This window comes from Brachyistius frenatus, unplaced genomic scaffold (genome assembly GCF_029030835.1).
Source record: "Brachyistius frenatus isolate BFR_SWC_R1_liver_20210118 unplaced genomic scaffold, ASM2903083v1 Contig_4, whole genome shotgun sequence".
In the NCBI taxonomy this organism is placed as follows: domain Eukaryota; kingdom Metazoa; phylum Chordata; class Actinopteri; family Embiotocidae; genus Brachyistius; species Brachyistius frenatus.
Genome location: NW_027210603.1, coordinates 7,208,829 through 7,227,482, shown reverse-complemented (window position 1 = coordinate 7,227,482; position 18,654 = coordinate 7,208,829). Strand labels below are relative to the sequence as shown.

General features: G+C 43.1%; 2 protein-coding genes across 5 annotated transcripts; one reads left to right on the top strand and one right to left on the bottom strand.

Annotated features, from left to right (window-relative positions):
- The first annotated feature begins 314 nt into the window (after positions 1-314).
- Positions 315-2,941, top strand: LOC138629506 (actin-related protein 2/3 complex subunit 4). Its single transcript, XM_069713251.1, has 6 exons — positions 315-412; positions 1,064-1,182; positions 1,523-1,634; positions 1,740-1,835; positions 2,090-2,260; positions 2,418-2,941. The coding sequence occupies exons 1-6, from the start codon at positions 410-412 to the stop codon at positions 2,421-2,423; spliced, it is 507 nt and encodes a 168-aa protein (XP_069569352.1). The 5' UTR covers positions 315-409; the 3' UTR covers positions 2,424-2,941.
- A 10-nt stretch (positions 2,942-2,951) lies between these two features.
- Positions 2,952-15,999, bottom strand: pfkfb4a (6-phosphofructo-2-kinase/fructose-2,6-biphosphatase 4a). 4 transcript variants are annotated; one of them, XM_069713237.1, is made up of 14 exons: positions 15,876-15,999; positions 11,107-11,223; positions 10,851-10,947; positions 10,697-10,763; positions 10,500-10,574; positions 10,359-10,415; positions 10,145-10,266; positions 9,344-9,551; positions 9,084-9,230; positions 8,886-8,990; positions 8,194-8,323; positions 6,661-6,723; positions 6,510-6,574; positions 2,952-4,065 (listed from the first exon to the last, which is right to left on the bottom strand). In XM_069713237.1, the coding sequence occupies exons 1-14, from the start codon at positions 15,928-15,930 to the stop codon at positions 4,006-4,008; spliced, it is 1,368 nt and encodes a 455-aa protein (XP_069569338.1). In that variant the 5' UTR covers positions 15,931-15,999; the 3' UTR covers positions 2,952-4,005. The 4 variants fall into 4 exon arrangements, with proteins under 4 accessions (XP_069569338.1, XP_069569321.1, XP_069569330.1 ...); XM_069713220.1 differs by lacking the exon at positions 15,876-15,999 and adding an exon at positions 12,154-12,442; XM_069713229.1 differs by lacking the exon at positions 2,952-4,065 and adding an exon at positions 4,976-5,748.
- Positions 16,000-18,654: the final 2,655 nt, after the last annotated feature.

Genomic DNA, 18,654 nt, shown 5'->3' with positions numbered 1-18,654 from the left:
AGAAACCATTTTGTGTCAAGCTGCGTTAAAACAAATACTGTGCCACTGAACCTAGCATCCAGAAGTCCATCTATGTCATACGTGTGTTATAACGTATTCATTCACATCATTTATTTTTAAAAAAACGTGTTACAGAAGGTCAAAATAACTCATAACCAGACGGCCGCCGAAAAATATACCTCCCATTCCTGGGCCGAAATGGGCACACCTTAGGGTGCGCTCGTTTTTCTACAATTATACTCCACCTGGGCGGAGACAAATAACTCAAACGCCAGTGTGAGGACATCCGCTTCCTCAAACTAAGAGCAAAGTCAAAACAAACGCACCCTAGCTTTACTTGACTATGTAGGATTTACGGAAGACTCGTCGCAGGCGTGGCTGAGGAACTTCCGTCTTTTACAGCGCAAAAATGGTAAGTCCCCTCCACTGAATGTATCTTTATATTTTGTTATTTAGCGATTTACTTTCCCTAAATACGGCTACATTTAAGGCCAAAATTAGCGAGCTAGCTCCGTGTCTCTCGTAGACAGGGTTTCTGGTTGGCTGCAGTAAAATGAGCTGACGGGCATCCTTGACACGGTTTGCAGAAACCAGAGACTGAACTGTCTTTTCATCTCAGCCACTTTTCTCCTCATTGCTTCCCCGAGCTCCGTCATTAAATAGCGTATATCCTTGGCATAAGACACGATAATGAAGCTAGACGTGATGAATTTGGATGAACCGCAATCTCGATCACTTGAACGCATCACATCCACTGCCAGCCAAATCACTTCCTTCCATGCGAAATCTTCATAGAAAACTGGCATTTGTTAAAGGTTTTATGGGTTTTTTTCTGCCTAAAATAACGAAGAATAGCTTTATTTTTCAAATCAAAGTGGGCAAGCCTGGTTGTAAGTGGGTTAATAGGACGTCAGGTTACCCACAGCTCACTCATCAAACCTGACCTCATCGTCTGACCCTGCAGCTGGGAGCTTCACTCTGCATGTACCCTGATCTATATAAGAATAACATCATGCACAGTAGTGACCCACCCAGCCACTGATCTTATTCCATCTCTCCCCAGACAGCGACTCTGCGCCCCTACTTAAACGCTGTGAGGGCCACCTTGCAGGCTGCCCTCTGTCTGGAAAACTTCTCCTCTCAGGTGGTGGAGCGTCACAACAAGCCGGAGGTGGAGGTCAGGTATGTTTAAACCAACACTGGCCTGTAGAGGTAGAAGTGTCGCCTAGTTGTCCGCGGTCTTTGCTTCCTCCTGTTTCTCCTGCCCTGAAACTGTGTGCAGATCATCTGCTGCTGTCACACAAGTTAGGACTTGTGCAAATATGCATAAGAAAATCTAGGAGGGAAGAAAAAATGACAACAAGCAGGGTCAAGACTCTAAAATTGAGACTTGCTCCATCCTGTAAGAGTCACTACACTGCGTTGTAGGGTCTTAGGCACAATAATAAGTCCCTGTATCTGGAAAACAGATTAGTTCTTAAGTGAAAAGGACTGTTTATGATGCGTTTTGATGTGGTTACAGGAGCAGTAAGGAGCTGCTACTTCAGCCCGTGGTGATCAGCCGCAATGACAAGGAGAAAATTCTCATTGAGGGATCCATCAACTCTGTCAGAGTCAGCATTGCTGTCAAGCAGGTCATTAAAACCAGCATGATTTTGACTGGTTTCATGAACTATTGATAATTGTCTTTCACAGTCTAAATATGCATCAAAACAAACTTATGTTGTTATTGACTACAGGCTGATGAGATTGAGAAGATCCTCTGCCACAAGTTTATGCGCTTCATGATGATGAGAGCAGAGAACTTCTTCATTCTGAGGAGGAAACCAGTCGAGGTAAGGGATGGACAGGGAGAGGGGTAATATGGGTTTTATATAATAGAATAAAAGCAGCTAATGGCGGAAGAGGAATCAATGTACAGTAAGACAGGAAGAATACAAATATATAAAATGAGGAACAGTGGGATCTTTTTTAAGGCTCTTTATGCTCAAATATAGTCAAGACAGTAAACAAACATCAAACACCTCAAAATATTTCTTGTCAGATGTGCTGACCAGTCTCTCTGACTCCTTTCGGTATCGTTCCTCAGGGATATGATATTAGCTTCTTGATCACCAACTTCCACACGGAGCAGATGTACAAACACAAGCTTGTGGACTTTGTCATCCACTTCATGGAGGAGATCGACAAGGAGATCAGCGAGATGAAACTGTCCGTTAATGCCAGGGCCCGTATCGTCGCTGAAGAATTCCTCAAGAACGTAAGCAACTTCTTCTCTGCTGTTGCTGCTCAAGTTGGGATATTGCTTGTGGGTTTTTTTCTGCATTTAAAGGTCAAACTGCATGTGGTTTTTATTGTTAAAAAACAACAACACATATGCAAAGATGAAAAATAATGAAATGCTGTCTTCTTCACAGTTCTGATGACGGTGTTGTCCTTGGTCCCGTACAAGCCTGGGAACACTCTTGTGGGCCAATCAGCACAAGAGTGCAGAACTAAAGGATTTAACAGCCAATCAGCGAGGAGATGAGAGGAACGTGACCAATCCGGCAGAGACACCCTTTGCATCCGTCTCGAATAGTTCCCTGTATTCATGAGTATCAATTACTGTATATAATGAAATATTTACCAGTTTCATTTTCAGCCACTTAGAACAAATCCCCAAACAAAGGCGGGTCCTTAAAGTATTAATCAAGTTGATAGCCATGAATACAGGGGCATCGAGGACGTGTTGTGGCAAATAAAACAACCAGGTTTTTGTATTTTGTGTGTGTGAGTCTGTGTCCTGTCACTGTTGTTTCAAATTTGTCTCCAAAATTTCTCTGTTCAGGACATAAGGAATTGTGGCATTAAATCACATATAGCAAAGAGCTGTCTGTAAAGAAGCCACCATCACCCATGTAAGGAAAAAGTGAAAGACAATAAAAGTCAGTTGTTTCTACCGGTTGTTGCTTGTTCATAGTTTGTGCTGCCGCCGTATCTATAAATGCATTTGTTCTGTTTTAGAGGAAGTTGTTTTTAGTTAAAACTTTGGTCACCTTATGCACAGTCGCTGTGTTATTTCAGCTGAGAGGAAGGGGAAGTGTTGCAGACAGCGTCACAACTGAATCCAAATGATTTACATAAAGACTCGTTCAACGACAAGGACGTGGTGTTACAAAATCGATTCAAACACTTTTGAAGTTCACTTTTGTTTCATCAGCAGTATTTCCTGGACACGCAATGCATTCCTACAGAAGAGGCACACAAAGCGTGTGACTGCTGGAGGTAAACTGATTTGCACTGCATCGATACTGCTTGAAGAAGGCATATATTTTCAAGGAGGAGCAGTATGGCCTAATTACCACGTACAAAAGGTGTTTAGTTCCTGAACACTCCTGGTTTATTATCATAAATTTATACTCTACCATCCCACTTTATCTGATTGTATTCATGGAACCTACACCTCTATGCTCCACCTGTTCCTCCCAATCACCAGCCCCTCCTCCCTTCATCAGCTGCCACCTTCTGATTTGACCAATCACGTAGCAGAAAAATCACAGGCTCATCAGATGAAACCACACGGTTAATACCTCAAAACACATTACATTAACCTTCCGTGTTAATTCTACAGCGGCACAATATCAACGCAGTGAAACCATACGGAGCAGAGCAACAAGCAGGAATCTGCTGCAAGCCAACACCCTTATGTGCAAGAGAGACAGCAGTTTGATTCATAAATACAGCAGCAGCTATGCCGCGTGCAACACTGTGTTCAAATGAGAGCTCTGAGGCCCCGATGCTCGTGTGCTCTGGTTGAGCTCCTTCAAAATCCCTTAGAAAAGATAAACAGAGAGGTGTGTGTGTGTGTGTGTGCGCGTGACAGCGGTGAAGGAGGCACACCACCCAGACGGTCACCGGTGCGAGCGGGTGGTGCAGATCGGAGAGATGGGGAAAGCCGAAGAGTCTTGTCACCGGGAAAGGTGGCGAGAGGGGAGGAGAGGTCCGACGTCGCCAGCAAAGGCATCAGAGGTGAGGAGGGACGGTCTGCAGGGCGTCTTCAGTCGTCCGGTGGATGTTTACATTCTGTAAGGACGAACGCAGCAGCGTCAGATATACACACATATATATACACACACACACACACACACACACACACACACATATATCCACCTTTACAAGGAGGCAAGAAAACAATGAAGCTTTACCATCCTTAAAACACTTTATCAAGGTGTCCGGCTCCTTTTTCCATCTGTCAACGCCTCTTTACACTGTCCATCATACCCATGTTGCTCTTTGTCAGTGATGTGTTTGGCTCTTGTTGTCATGGTTTTTATGGCAGTTTTCCAAGACTTCAGATACATTTTCAGCTTTTGGACTGAGGCACTGTATCGGGTGGCCACATCACCCAGACAGTCATCAGTGAGTAGACTGGTCTCTGGTACAGTGCTGAAAGCCTCCTTTCTCTCTGTGAAGCGTGGATCAAATTGAATATTTCCCAACAGATGTTACTAATATGCTCCTTTTATTTGTGTAAATGTGATTCATCCTGAAATGTACCTAATACCTGCTTCTGTAGAACTCAAATCCGTTGCAACTTTTTTGTACTAAATGTTACTTTATATTTCTAAAAAAATATGATTTATACTTTAAAAACGCAATGCTGATATTTCAACAAGCGCTCACTTTGTCAGCAGACAGAAATCTGTGTTACACGGCGAGTATTTTGTTTAGGCTGGTGAATGGCAGCAGATTCATCCCAGAGGAGTGTTTGAATGAAGTGTTCAGTTTAAACAGCAGAGTGAAGCAGGAAGCCACTGAACCTTGGATCTAGAGATAGTGACGATATCAAGGAAATACCGAGTCAGGAAGAGATGACCAGACCAACGTTTTGTACCTATTTTATGTTTTCCTAACTTAACATTATTGAACCCTGAAGCAAACTTTCACGCCAATCTTTTTGAAATGAAGCACAGAGTGTGGTAAGGATACATGAAATGGTTGAGTGGAGTTTATTTAGAAACAATAAACAGATACTTTGCTTTTAATTCTGATCAGTGATATGAATATACTTCACACAGTTTAACAAATTACCAAGAGACTTCTGTACTTCCAGGGTTTTCATTAGACAGTTTTAGACATCCAACATAACTAAACAGTTGATTTTCATGTGCAAACTAGAAATAATGCACAACATTGTTCTGTTGTGCAGTGCTGTAAAATTAAGATTACAGTTCCCTGACTCCTACCAACAGAAATATAAAGTGATGAGACACCGGCAAAACATTGTTAAATCAGTTCAACAGACAAGACCAATAAGAAAATCAGCTACATGTAATTAATACTTCAACAGGAAAGGTGAGTTTCTTTGCTTCACAGTTGGGAGTGCAGTATCAGTTCAAATAAACCTTTATCTGCTTCTCATTCATTCTCCAAAAATGAGAGAATGTGCATGACACAAGATCCGTGACAGGATTAATAGTTGAGAATTAGAAACTGGATTCCAGTCAATTACCACCGTCATCACGTCTTAAAATATGAGTGGAGATAAAACAGAAGACAGCAGCATTCACTTGGAGGGTACATTGTGCGTCTGGAGGGTACATTGTGCGTCGGAAGGGTTCAGTGTGCGTAATGAAGGCTAAAAGAGAGTGGGGGGAGTTCAGGGAGGGGAGGGGGTTCAGGGAGGGGGAAGGGGAAGGGGGGGACTCATTGGTGAGCTGGCACTGTTAGCAAAGCCTCCTCTGACATCCGCGACACTTCTACGTTCTGTTCGATAAAAAACAAAAAACAAAGAGGAGGAGGAATCAAAACACAAGGGAGACATGAGATCCACTGCACGCACCAGGACTTGAAAACATGTATGACATTTAGTTCTTAAACATGGTTGAGGGTTTTATCTGTCAGACGTGTCCATCAGTTGTGTGTCCAGAAGAAATGAAACCACTGCATGCAAAGTTTTAATGCTCTTGTTTATCTGATGCTCATCCTTAAAAAAAAAAAAAAAAAAATCTGGATTTATCAGCTGCAAAAAGTTAAGATCACACAAAGAGGCTGTATTTGTATTTGTATTTGTATTGAACCATCATCTAAATTCAATTATTCTGCTTGTGCTGATTGCCTTGCATCATATCAGTTTACTCATGTGCGGTTCATACTGTCAATTCACTGGTATAATACTTCATATACAGCTTTTGATGCTGATCAGGATTGTAACACGTCGACTGAGAGGCATGCTGACCTAATGGATGTGAGGGTGAAAATGTGGCGCCTTAGAAGCAGTAAGAGCATTAGAGGTTGTTTCTATGGACCTTTAATCCACACACAGTCTGACACAAAAACCTGCTCTGCACTGATTATGAAAAAAAATGTCCATCAGCATAAAGTGCAGGAAAAACACAACATAACAGCTGCAGAAGATGGTTCAGCACCTCAAACTGTCGGACTAACCCGTTATGGAGACATCTTGTCAAAAAAACAAAAGTGGGTCAGTTGTGCTGTTTTGCGTGTCTGTGTGTCGTTACACTCACCTCTGGTCTTTCTCTGTGTGTGTTGACCGCGTCCACATTTAGGCTGATGGACTCCACTTTACAGCCTGATCGTGCAGACAGAAGGTTTGTTTCGTTAGCTCGTGATTCTTTTTATTTGGTTCATTACATACTGACAGGAGAGCAGTCCTACCGTAGGCCACTGGCGTTAGCTTCAACACAGTGTGCAGCGGGCACTTCAGGTACGGCAGCTCTTCTGTAAGGACAAATCAGCAGTTCATTAAACCAGCAGAACAAAAGAGGAACAGCGGATCCTGTCTTGTATTTTCAGACGATTTCTGGAATCTGATTTCTGGTGGCATTTTTCCCTGCGACGGAAAGAGCCCAACTTGTTGTGTATCCTGCACTCGATATAAACCATACTTTGAAAAGGAGAAATCAAGAAAAAAAAGAAAAAAAAAAAGAAGAAAAAAAAGAAGATAAATTGGACTATTTTTGTTACAATGCCCTGAACTACAAAATAGAAATTAGGTCGGTCAGCCAGGAGTGAAGCACACATCTTGAGACTCTATAAAAGTATGTCAGAGCTTTACACGGAACATGTGAGTGAACAAAACATTTTATCCAGTACCTTATTCAAAGCAAGGTGTAAATACTTTATGACATGTGCGTCTTATAAAACTGCCCGGCACACAGGCCTGAAAAAGGCTGTGATTTATATATTTCTCTATATGCGGGTAATAAATGAATACTGAGCAGAGCAATTACAAACACTCAACAGTGGATGAGAGTGACACGACAGTTCATGGTCTGGTAGTGTGACAATACACCAAACATGGTGATGAAACCTGCTACAAATATGAATTCTCGGTTTCCAAACACGGAGCATCCGTGTCTGTATTGGCCGACAACGAACGTCCGCACGGTCAAATTTGGAACAGAGGTTAACGCGGACCGATAAAGTGACGAAGCAGCTGGAGACGGTGCTGAAACACACCGTACACGTGAATTCATTCCTCGCACGGCCTTCAGCAGGAGTAAGTAAAAGGAAAATGGGCAGATATTTGTTGGAAAGATCTTAAAAAGTAAAAAAAAAAAAAATGACCCTTTCGTCCTAGTTATGGGTTTGGTCTGTTTTCCAGTAACAACTATTTTATAGTTTCATCCTGTGTCTTCTTGTCCCCAAACTTACTGTATTTAAATGCATTAACTGAATTCAGTGTCATTTGCCACAATGCTGCCTCTGGATGTAGGTTTTTACATTAAGGCTCCTTTAGGTTCAATTATTGCTGTGATTACCAAACTGTGGTACGAGTAGCACTGGTGGTACGCAAGAGTCTGGCTGGATGAAAACTAGACTTTAGAGCACACATGTTAGCTGGACGCCGACAGAACGGACTCCTCGGTTGTTGATTTTTGGAACGAGGGGAATTTGGCTTCGCCCCGACGGGTCAGACGAGCCATTCAATGCTGAAGAGGAGTCGGAGTTAGAAGTTGAGATGCAGAGTGGCACCGTTTGTATCAAGAGCTGTATCCTTTGATTATGAAACGGTGGCCCTATGTTGATGTTCTTTACCCTTTATGAGGCCATTGCATGGTTAAGTAGATGAATTTGATCTAATGAAAAAGAACTGTTAGGTGATTGCAGTGGGAAGTCATGCTTGGGAAATTCGTACACCGGTGCATGACCCAAGAAGTTCGGGGACCTCCGAGTTCAATGACCGACCTGCTGTCTTGTCCAGAAAGTAGGCCAACAGGCAGCGCATGACAGCCTGGTGACAGACGACCAGCACGTTCTCCTGCCTCTCCAACTCCATGATGACCGGCTCCAATCGCTGCACCAGGTCCTCGTAGGACTGAGTGAGACGAGACATTGAAAAAAGACAAAAGAAATAGATAAGAAATCAGAGCAATACCCGCATCGTCATAAAAAACAAGACCTCTGTAAATGAACACTTTCTCTCTATCCATTTTCTTCACATGTTCTTCTGAGTAATTACGCACAACAAGTGGAAAACTCCAAACAGGCTGTTTAGATTAACGCTGGCTTTAAAACAGTCCCAAAGTGCTACATCAGCACGGTCTGACCGGGCAACCAACTAATGCCCACATCCATCTTCCTGTGTGACATTAATGGAGAAGTAATGGGGTGAACTGGAGGTGAAAACACACACACACACACACACACACACACACACACACACACACACACACACACACACACACACACACACACACACACACACACACACACACACACACACACGTGGAGAGAGTATGTCATTATATTCACAAAGGAGATTCGGCTCTGCTTTGGCAATTTCCAAAATTCAATCAGACGCCGTCTCCAAGCATGTTTCTTCTACGTGGACGTACAGCAACACACTTTAATAGCATCAATAGACAAATATAACTGACCTCTCCTTTAGGGTACCGATAGCGGTATTTGTCCTGGTCTCTCAGGGCAAACTCCAGAGGGTAGTGGTCCTGGATCTCCTCATACATCATATCCTCACACACACCCTAAAATGTCATTACACACAGGTTAAATTCTACCAACACGGCACAAAGAGACCGTGAACACAAGTGCTTGGAAGCCAAGAGAGCAACACGTACAGCATCGATCTCATTCAGGACCTTCCACTGTTCATAGGGCACACTAAGAGCCTCGGCCGTCTGGATGGTTCTCTTCATCTGACTTGTCCACACCTTCAGGTCGCTGATTTTCTGTGCCTCGATGAACTGGCTCAGCTTCTTAGCGAACTGCAGAGAGGTAAACAACGTTTTTTTTTGGTTTTTTTTTTAATACACCACATCAGGAAAAAGTAAGTCGCAGTTCTGAGGACACTTCTCTTGTACTGCGAAGTCTGTTGTACCTCTTTGCCCCGAGACGTGAGGCCTGAGTCTCCTCCGATTCGACCCTTAACATTAAGCTCGCTCTCTCCGTGGCGGCACAGGTAGATGGAGCGCGGCGTGATGTGGATGTTCATGAGGTAGTAGACGATCCGGCTCTGGATGTGGTCCAACACTCTGTTGACCAGGAAGCGCTGACCCACGTCCATGATTTTAATATAGGACAGATCCCTGAGAGGAGACCATGAATAAAAAAAAGACTTGTGTTCATCATTGTGTTGTTCTTATGTCACTTGAGTTTCAGTGTGCAGGATGTTGTCTGTACAGAGTCTGACACCACAAGGTTGTTCTCATTGATACCGATCGGCTGCATAGGGAAGGTTTCTGTGTTCACCTTAAATCTCAGTTTAGATCTTGCACGTGTGACATCATAAGTTTAGAAGCCAATCATAATCAAATAGACAGAATAAACAGAGATTTAATGAGGTAGTTGAACCCCTTAGTGGAAAAACAGTTCAGACACAAAGTTAGGTTGTTTTATAAATTTGTTAAACTTTCCAGAAAAGGCTCATTAAAAATGTATTCATATCTGCAAATGAGCAAAAACCCAAAACAGCCAAACTAATGTTTTTAACCGTACTGAAATGCATTAAAATATAAAGTAAAATAAGCTTTAATTTTCACATGGTTCTGAGCAAGTTTTATGAGCATAGGCTTTCAATACTTAGGGAAACCTGCGCTAAGAAATTCTGACTGATATTTTCATTTTTCATTGTGACACGAGGACTGGTGGTACATCATGTCTAACACAGCCTCCACCTCACCTGTCTAGAACTTCATCCAGCGTCTCGTAGGAGTTTTCATAACACTGGATCCTCTTCATGAAATCTTCCGCCGCTTCCTCGGTGTTGCAGTTTGTGTAGTCGGGGCTGCCCAGCTTCACTTGCTATAAACGAAGCAACAGCAGAGCGGTGAGCACAACAAGGACACGGGCTTATTTCCTCGAGACAAAAACATCTGACAAACACAGCCGCTCACCACTATGTTCTCCTGTATGACATCTGGGTCTTCACACACCGACTCCACAAAGAACACCTGGGAGGAGAGGGGAAACAACACTGACTCAGTATCAACACAAAAAGCAGTGTCCTCACTGAGCGCTGCGACCCAACAAGTTACCTTAAAGCCATTCTGCTCCGCAAACTGGACGATGGTTTCTCTTCTTTCTCTGGTTGTGTTTGTGGCATCAAAAACCTTTAAACACAGAACAGCAATGGAGAAGACGTTTAGCATTGGACTGTATGTATTTATACAACTGATGCTATTTAAATTGTATATAATATCTCTCCCAATACAGCATTTATCATTTGACATACCGCAACTTGGCCTCCTTCCTCTGTGAGGTACTGTCGCACATCGCTCAGCGCTGCAGAAGCACACTGTCTGCAAAATCACAGATAACCCATAAACATTACATGACTGGTGATTATGAAATTGCAGAGTCCATCTGAGGCCATAAACTACTCTTACCTTCTGATCTTCAACCCCTCCTCGTTGTCTGGACGGAAGAACTCAAATGACTTGTAGATCTTCACGAACTCTCTTCTGTACTGCCCAACATTGAACTCTGTGGAGAAAAATATGGAGGCAAAACCCTTTGACATCCCTTTTACTTTGACTTTCAAACACAACACTGATTTAAGTCTCATTAAGTGATGTTTCTAAAGCCGTGCTATGTTTCACTCTAGTTTGTTAGGCTGCAGCGAACAGCTGGTGGAGGTTGTACCTCTGGTGGGCACGCCGATCCAGTTGAGATAGCGGGTCAGCTTCTTGGAGATGTAGGTCTTTCCTCTGGCAGGAAGGCCCACTGTCACAATCAGGGTGGGACAGTTGGTCATACATACTGGAACACAAAAGAGATGTGGATACTTCAGTCATGCGATGATCACACAAGGTAGATGGAAGACATAAAACCGAGTTCAGTACAAAGCATAAAGTTGCCCACTCTGAGACACCGAGAGGGCGAAGAGCAGAGATCATGCTGGTTTCAGGATGTGTCAGAGGACTTGTGAAACATTTTTACAACTCAAAGACATCTGGAGAAAGCAAACAGCTAGTTTCCACATTGAGCCGCTGTGTGTGCACAGATGACTGGGTCAGAGAGCACGATGGCTTTCAAGGGTGCTGGTTCATGCGTTTGTTTTGAAGTTTAACATATTGAGCACGACACTACCTCTCTGCAATCTGAATATATGTGTATATGCCGCAAACCAGCTTATGTCCAACATGTCACACCAACCAAACAGACCCCAATGCTCACCATTCCTCCAACATTTTTAACTAAAAAAAAAAAAAAAAAAAAAAATCCTCTTTCAGGGCACAGTGAGGAAAACAGTCGAGTGACCAATGATAAAAACACCGCAGCACATCAACAAGGCGAATCACTCACATGACTGCAGGGATACAATTCCTGTTTACCAACAACGGATGCTTAACTTGGCACAGAGCAACAATAACGCGGGCATCCCCGGTGCCAGTCCTTTCTCCTCGACACGAGCAGCCTTCCTCTGCGGTGAACATCGTGTGAATGAGACCTTACATAACACGTGAACCCTTGAGAACTGAGCGCCACGCGCTTTCACCTGTAGTAACGTTAGCTAGCACATGAAACCAGACGGAGGTGGTAACACCGGGCAAGATAGCGCGAGCTCCACGGTGGGTTGGACAACCACGAGCATCGGGAGGACACGTTCAAATACGCTTTGCTCGGTAAACCGCGCACGAGCAGCTCCGCGCCGGCGCTAACCACGCCGGCCACGTTCGTCGTACGCACCCTTTCTTTGGGAAATGTGTTTTTCAGGAAGGCCATTTTTACACGGCACCCAAATCTTCTTCAGTGGGTTTTGGGTGAGTTCCCGCGGATTTGACGGCGCTTCGTCCTCCATTCCGTGTTGCGCTGAGGCGGAGGCAGCCGCAGCGGGAACGGGAACGCGGGGCCTTTTCCCGTGATGCTGCTCTGAAGGTGACCGGTGTTTCATCCGCGAGGCTCTGCGGGGATGATGGAGAAGGTCCCGGCGCTCGTGCGCTTCCCCTCTCTCTCCCCGTGCCGTTGTCACGTGCCCCGGTCTGGCCACACTGGAAACCGACGGGCAGCCGTAATGACCGCAGCGCGAGCGCAACAAGGTTTTCTGCTCAAACCGTAAGTGACCTATGCTGAGCGCACCCAAAAACCCAAGCTACAGGGAATACATGAAGGTAGGCAGGTAGGTATTTACTTTATTAAGCCCCGAGGGGAATTTTTTTTAATTTGAATGCACCAGAGAGAGTATGATAATACTCCTGAACTTATCAAAATTGTGCGAAATGCTGAAAGAGTCATGTCATTGTTCACTTCAGGTTCCTGCGATGATTCGAACTGTTTCCTGTAAAAATGTTTAGTTGACAAATATTTACAGCAGTGTTGAGTATCTTTTTTAGCTTCTCACAAAACACTGATGTTGCCACCTTATGGAGTTGTCTTGGAGAAGATTTGAGCAAAGTTTATTTATTCTATATATTTACTACTCTGGCAGACTTAGATCAACGAATTAGAATTAGAACGAATTGCTAAGAAATTACCTAACTTGTTTTATCTACAAAACTGACTGTTTTTGAAAGTGCTGGTTTGGTCTTCTGGAGAAAAAAAAAATGCTCTTCAGCTGCACAATGTGCTCCCCTATGTTTACCATCTGGCTTTCTATTCTGAGCAATAAGTGTGCAGTCCATTTTTACAGCTTTTTACAAATCAGCGCCTCGCAGTTACCTCCGCCAATCAGTGAAGCTGAAATTTACATCCATATCCTGGCAATACTTATTTTATGAATGTAATGGAGACTTGGAAAGAATGAACACATCTTCAACCTGACAGTAGAAGATCCATGCAATCAGCCAAGAGTCTGACCAAATGTTAAGTGTGGTCACTATTCTCCCCTTCTGTTGAATGGTGTTGAATAATGGACTTAAAAGTGTTTTTGCAGAACATTTTGATATTACAGTGAAGTTAACCTTTGACCTTCTGGATATGAAATGTCATCAGGTCATATTTTTGTCCCAATAGATATGTGTGAAATTTTGTCATGAACTAGTATAAGAACATTTGAGGTTTGGACACAAACATGTTTTGTGAGGTCACAGTAACCTTTGAGCAAATTCATCCATATTATTTTGGTCTTTCAGGTGCGGCAGCTGACTGATAAGGAAAGCTTAGAGCACCTTCCTAGCTAGAGTCAAGGATGTAAAAGCGAGTAGTTATGCTTTTCTTGAAATGTTGTAATGTCAAACAGCATCAGAAGTTCTTAAACAGCGACAAAGAAACCTGCTGCAGTAAACCTATGGCTCTAAAGGCCCTGGAAGCACAGTGTGGATATGAAGGGCCTTCAAGAAACCACATTTTCAGTGTTGCTTAAAAACTGTTTGATCTTATCTTAGCACAGTGGTTTGGTGTAGTTTTTGCCAGCAAAAGACACCTGGCTGTGTTTGCCTGTTTCACAGGAATGTGAAAATCTGAGGTAACCACTCAAGCTTTAGTGTCAATTCAAGAGTCATCCACGAGTAGCCCAGCTGGTCATTTGTGCTCTTATGAAACAACCCCCCGAAGATGTGAAGCTGGCCATGATGCCGTGCGTTAGGGATAGAATACAACTCAAAAGCTGCTTTTAGTAATGATTCATATTGAGGAACTCGTCAGCATCTCTTCTGATTAGACAATCTACTGATAATTGGCCTTTTCACATTATTCATGGCTGTTTTCTGTTTAGTTGCTTCGGTTTTACTGACCACTCCCACACTAATGGCTAACTGAGAAACTTGACTTGATTGTAAATGGTATCAATCAAACTATCTGCTGGGAAATTGTCAGTCATTAAGTCAAAAATATTTTCTGTTCCATCTGCGATGTTAACCAACAAGGTGAGCTATTGTGTAAAACACCTCAGTCATGGGCTGACAATGTCCATGAGATGGCAGCATTACACCCTCTCTCTCCTTTGCTGTATATTGACCCAGGCTGGCAAACTATCTATACACCACACATTAGGAATGCAATCCAACTCAATGGTGCTGCAACAAATAACACATTTGTTCATAAGGTGTCAGAGATTCTTCTGTTTCAAGAAGTTGTTTTTTTAAAATTCTGCTCAAACCAGGTAAACAGAATAGCCTTCAGTACAATGCAGTCAAGTGAGACAGCCCAACAGTGGCCATAGAAATGACCTCAGAGATGACCCACACCACACTAACACCGTCAACAATAACTGAACATTATAAGCCTTTAAACAAAGACTTTTGCAGAGCTGTTGTACTGGATTAAATGAAACTGCACAGGTGTACTTATAGCTCACAGTTTCAGGTTAGTCGGCCTATCTGCTCATCTGTTGTGTGTTATGTGTTATCATGGTGTACTGATTATATTAAGCTTCAAGTCAGTCTTGGTGGTGGAGCAACAGGGCCTGTGACCTAAATATGGGGAGATGTAGGTTTTCTAATTAAACGCTCCCAAATTCCCTGCCTGCTAGTAGAATATAATTCATGTCAGGTTCAAAAGGTGCAAAGAAATGGCACAGTAAAGCATGCTAAGGATTATTTTTAGACTTTCAGCGAGTGGAAAGTAAACATGCTGCAGTGCAGACTTTTGATAGTCCCATGACATATTGTCAGCTGTATACAAGTTGAGAGGCATATGGGTATTAAAAGTCATCTGCCCTATTTTAAGAGGACTTACACAGTTCTGTATATATCTGCTTTGTATGAAGTCAGATATTTCCCAGGGAGGGCAAATGAGGTGTCTAACACACTGTACACAAACAATGTGAACAGGAAACAGGACTGAGCTCCTCCTCCCAGCAGCTGCCAGGCTCTGATTGCAGCTAGCTGCCTTTAGTCTGTGTCTGTCATACAGGACAAGTCATTTCCCTATATAGTAGTCTATGTTAACATTACTTTTGGCAGCAACATTCAGCATGCCCAGACCTTTTCCGCTCACGAGTCACAGATCAGCCTTTGCAGTAAGACATCAGTGTCGTGCATCGCATCGCAGCAGAACAGTGTGAGCTGCACAACCACAACAGCCATAAAACCACCAATCAGTTCCTGCAACATCTATTACAACGACCGGTGAATGAAATGTGACTATAACAACAGCCCAATAGAAACTGAAAGAACCCTGGAGATCCGATTCTCTACTCGGATACCACAGATTTCTTTTATTATCAGCATTATTTGTATTGTCATATCCGCCTCTCTCCTCATTTGTGTTCTAGTAAAACAAGTGCTGAGGCCGCTTCCTATGAAACCAAAGATCATCGGCTGTTGTTGTTATGTAGGGGAAAGGTCTCGGTGACAGCGCCAACACGCCGACGAGCACGTCCTCTTGTTTACGTTTTTTTTTTTTTTTTTTTTTTTTTTTTTAAGAGCTGCTCGACCTGCCCTTCGCTGTCCGCCTATCATCCGGTTCAAGGTGCACAATTTAAAATTACATTACGCAAGGATGATAAGAGCCTTCAAAGCGACGTCTCTTACCCGGTCTGTCCTGGTTGTGCGCGAGTTTGGACCGGCTGGAGCAGCCTCTCATCATGGGCGTCTGTCTGATGAAGAGCGGAGAGCCTGTGTGTGTGTGTGTGTGTGTGTGTGTGTGTGTGTGTGTGTGTGTGTGTGTGTGTGTGTGTGTGTGTGTGTGTGTGTGTGTGTGTGTGTACGTGCGTCCAACAGCTTCCTGTCCTCCGCCGATGCTCACTGTACACACGCTGGGGGTGTGTGTGAGAGCTGGAAACAGGAGGAAGGCTTTACACTAAAAATGGATGTGACGAGGTACCTGCCCTCTGCACCCTCCTTCCACCACACCCACCCTGGGACAACTGGGAAATGTCCCCATCAGGGCAGGACTTCACGGTGACATTTAGGATGCCGTATAAACTAGTCCAGCATGATCAGCCATATCAATAGAAATTCACAAATGTTCAACATTAGTGATAAATATGCTGTAATATTTTGTTACACGTCTTCGACACTGATTAAATGATACAAAAATGAACACCAACCATAACGCAGCGTCGGGATAGCAACGGTTCTTCCCAGAATGCCTAGAGGTTGTTCGAATGTTCATAGTAAGCACCATGACTGACACGAGTTGGGCATTAATGTAACTGCCTGTGATGTGTGTGTTAGTGTGAAAGTCGACGGCTGGTTCCGGAGCCAAATAAGGAGATAGTTCTAGAGTCGGACTGTGTATGGAACCCAGAACCTGAGCTGAGAAAGAATTCATCTCTCTGCCTTCACCCTCAACACAGCATAAAAGAAAATCACGTATATACTTCCCCTGAGTGTTGCTATGCAAATTTCATGCCCAAAAAGCAATATAACAAGAAGAGAAAATGAGATTTACAGTGACAAGTCTAAGTGGTAGAACTTGTTTTTAGGTGAAGATTAGATGTAGTCATCCCTTGTGGAAATTGAGGCCTATGGACTATGTGAGAGAGTTTCTATGGTTCCAATGATAGAAACTTGATTTTTTTTTTTTTTCCTTTTTTCCAGTTCTTAGCTGTGTTAAAAGACCCAACATGATCCATTTACTCAAATCTGTGAAACAAATAACAGTGAGAAAAAAAAAGTAAAGATGGAGACAAAGTGTGTATAAGCATTGAAATAATGATTTTATCACAATGCTGTGATGTCAGTTTAGTTGGCTATAGGAGGCCCAAACACACACTGGCGCTGAGCTGCCAGCACTGTGACCCTCTGGAGATAATGTGAACATCACGTGACCTGTCTGTGAGGACTTGAGGCTATTTCAGGTGGCAGTAATGATACTCATACCAGCAGCCTCTGATAATGATGACACAAATTTTCAAGCAAGGCCTTTAACGGCTCATTTGTGAATTAACAAGACAGTCTCAGACACAGACATGCATATAAAAAGATGGCGGAAAGACAGACATCGGGGATAATGTTGAGGTATATACAGGACACAGACAATGAAACGTGCAGATAGGGGAAGGGACGTGGCTCAGAAGGGGTTCAGACAACACAGAAGAAACAGCTGAAGGTCAGATCGCCTGTCCTCTGACCTTCAACACATTCCTCCATAAAGGCCAAAGTGATCAACCCCCCCCCCCCAGCCCCCACCACCACCACCATCCACCACCAACACCCACCAAACCCTGAGCCTCGATCAAACCTTTTATATTGTCATGGGCAGCATTTAAGATCAACCCACCTCATCACAAACCACAATATTTCATACACAAACAATTTTCATGTGCTGTGCTTTGAGAGCGATTTGTCTTTTCAGTAAACAGTGCTTTCAGTTATAGCTTATTAATAAAAGCCTTAATTATTCAATTAATGACATACTTTCTGAATACTGAAATTAATCTTCACAGACAAATAAACCAATAGCAGAAATGAAACTGATCCATGACTAACCCCTTACTTAACAGTATCAGTCATCCTTTTTTTTAAATTTCATTGCAAAGCTCTGTGCAGCAGGAGGGAGGATCAGCAGCTGAAGTCAGACATGTCTGAGCCACTTGTCACTATGTCAACATCTTATTAATGGGAAACACAGGTGGCTTAATCATTGTTTGGGCTGTTTCCACAAAATGTCTGACTAACAAAGATGAAAAGTCTCACCACTGTCTCTAAATGAGGAAGTATGTAATTTACAACATGCTGTAAAATTCCATCCACAAACACTCTCAGACTTTCTCATTGTTTGTCTGTTAGGCTTTTTCCTGAGACAAAAACAGAGGTCTCGCTCTATTAATGGCTCAAGTGCCATATTTACAGCAGGGCAGCCAAAGAGTTTTTATGATTTGTTCCCCCTAACCTATCCACTAAATACTGCAGGAGGACCATGTGATCAAAGTGGGGGAAAGGTTCTTACCTTATAATCTAAACATAATAATGTTGACCTTTTGCTGTCAAACAAGTGAGACAGCCCCCAAATGGCTACTCCACTGCTGCTTTTTATAGTTGCTGCACAAAGCAGCATGATTTAAAAAAAACATCAGCCTGAAGACCACATAAATTTAATCCAAAACCACATAAGAAATACAATCTACATGGAAGAAGAGCACCTTAGTGAGATTACCTTAAAGGTTGCACTGACTTGCTTGTGTTGCGTTATGAAAGGAAACTGCAGCCACTATTTACAGGAACCATTTTACTCAACCTCCATAAACACGCACCTTTCTGAAGAAAAGTGTCACAACTCTTCAGTGTAGCACAATCAACTGTTGCCCAACTACTGCTTCCATGAAGCTCTCTGGCCAGACACTGACAGAAAGCAGACAGACTGTGA

Bases quoted from the DNA above. Each gene is read 5' to 3' on its own strand.
- LOC138629506 (XM_069713251.1), top strand. The intron at 1,183-1,522 runs GTATGTTTAAAC...ATGTGGTTACAG, and splicing joins AAGCCGGAGGTGGAGGTCAG to GAGCAGTAAGGAGCTGCTAC. The intron at 1,836-2,089 runs GTAAGGGATGGA...ATCGTTCCTCAG, and splicing joins TGAGGAGGAAACCAGTCGAG to GGATATGATATTAGCTTCTT.
- pfkfb4a (XM_069713220.1), bottom strand. From the start codon at position 12,358: ATGAAACACCGGTCACCTTCAGAGCAGCATCACGGGAAAAGGCCCCGC. The intron at 10,948-11,106 runs GTACAACCTCCA...TTTTCTCCACAG, and splicing joins GATCGGCGTGCCCACCAGAG to AGTTCAATGTTGGGCAGTAC. The intron at 4,066-6,509 runs GTGAGTGTAACG...TCGTCCTTACAG, and splicing joins CACACAGAGAAAGACCAGAG to AATGTAAACATCCACCGGAC.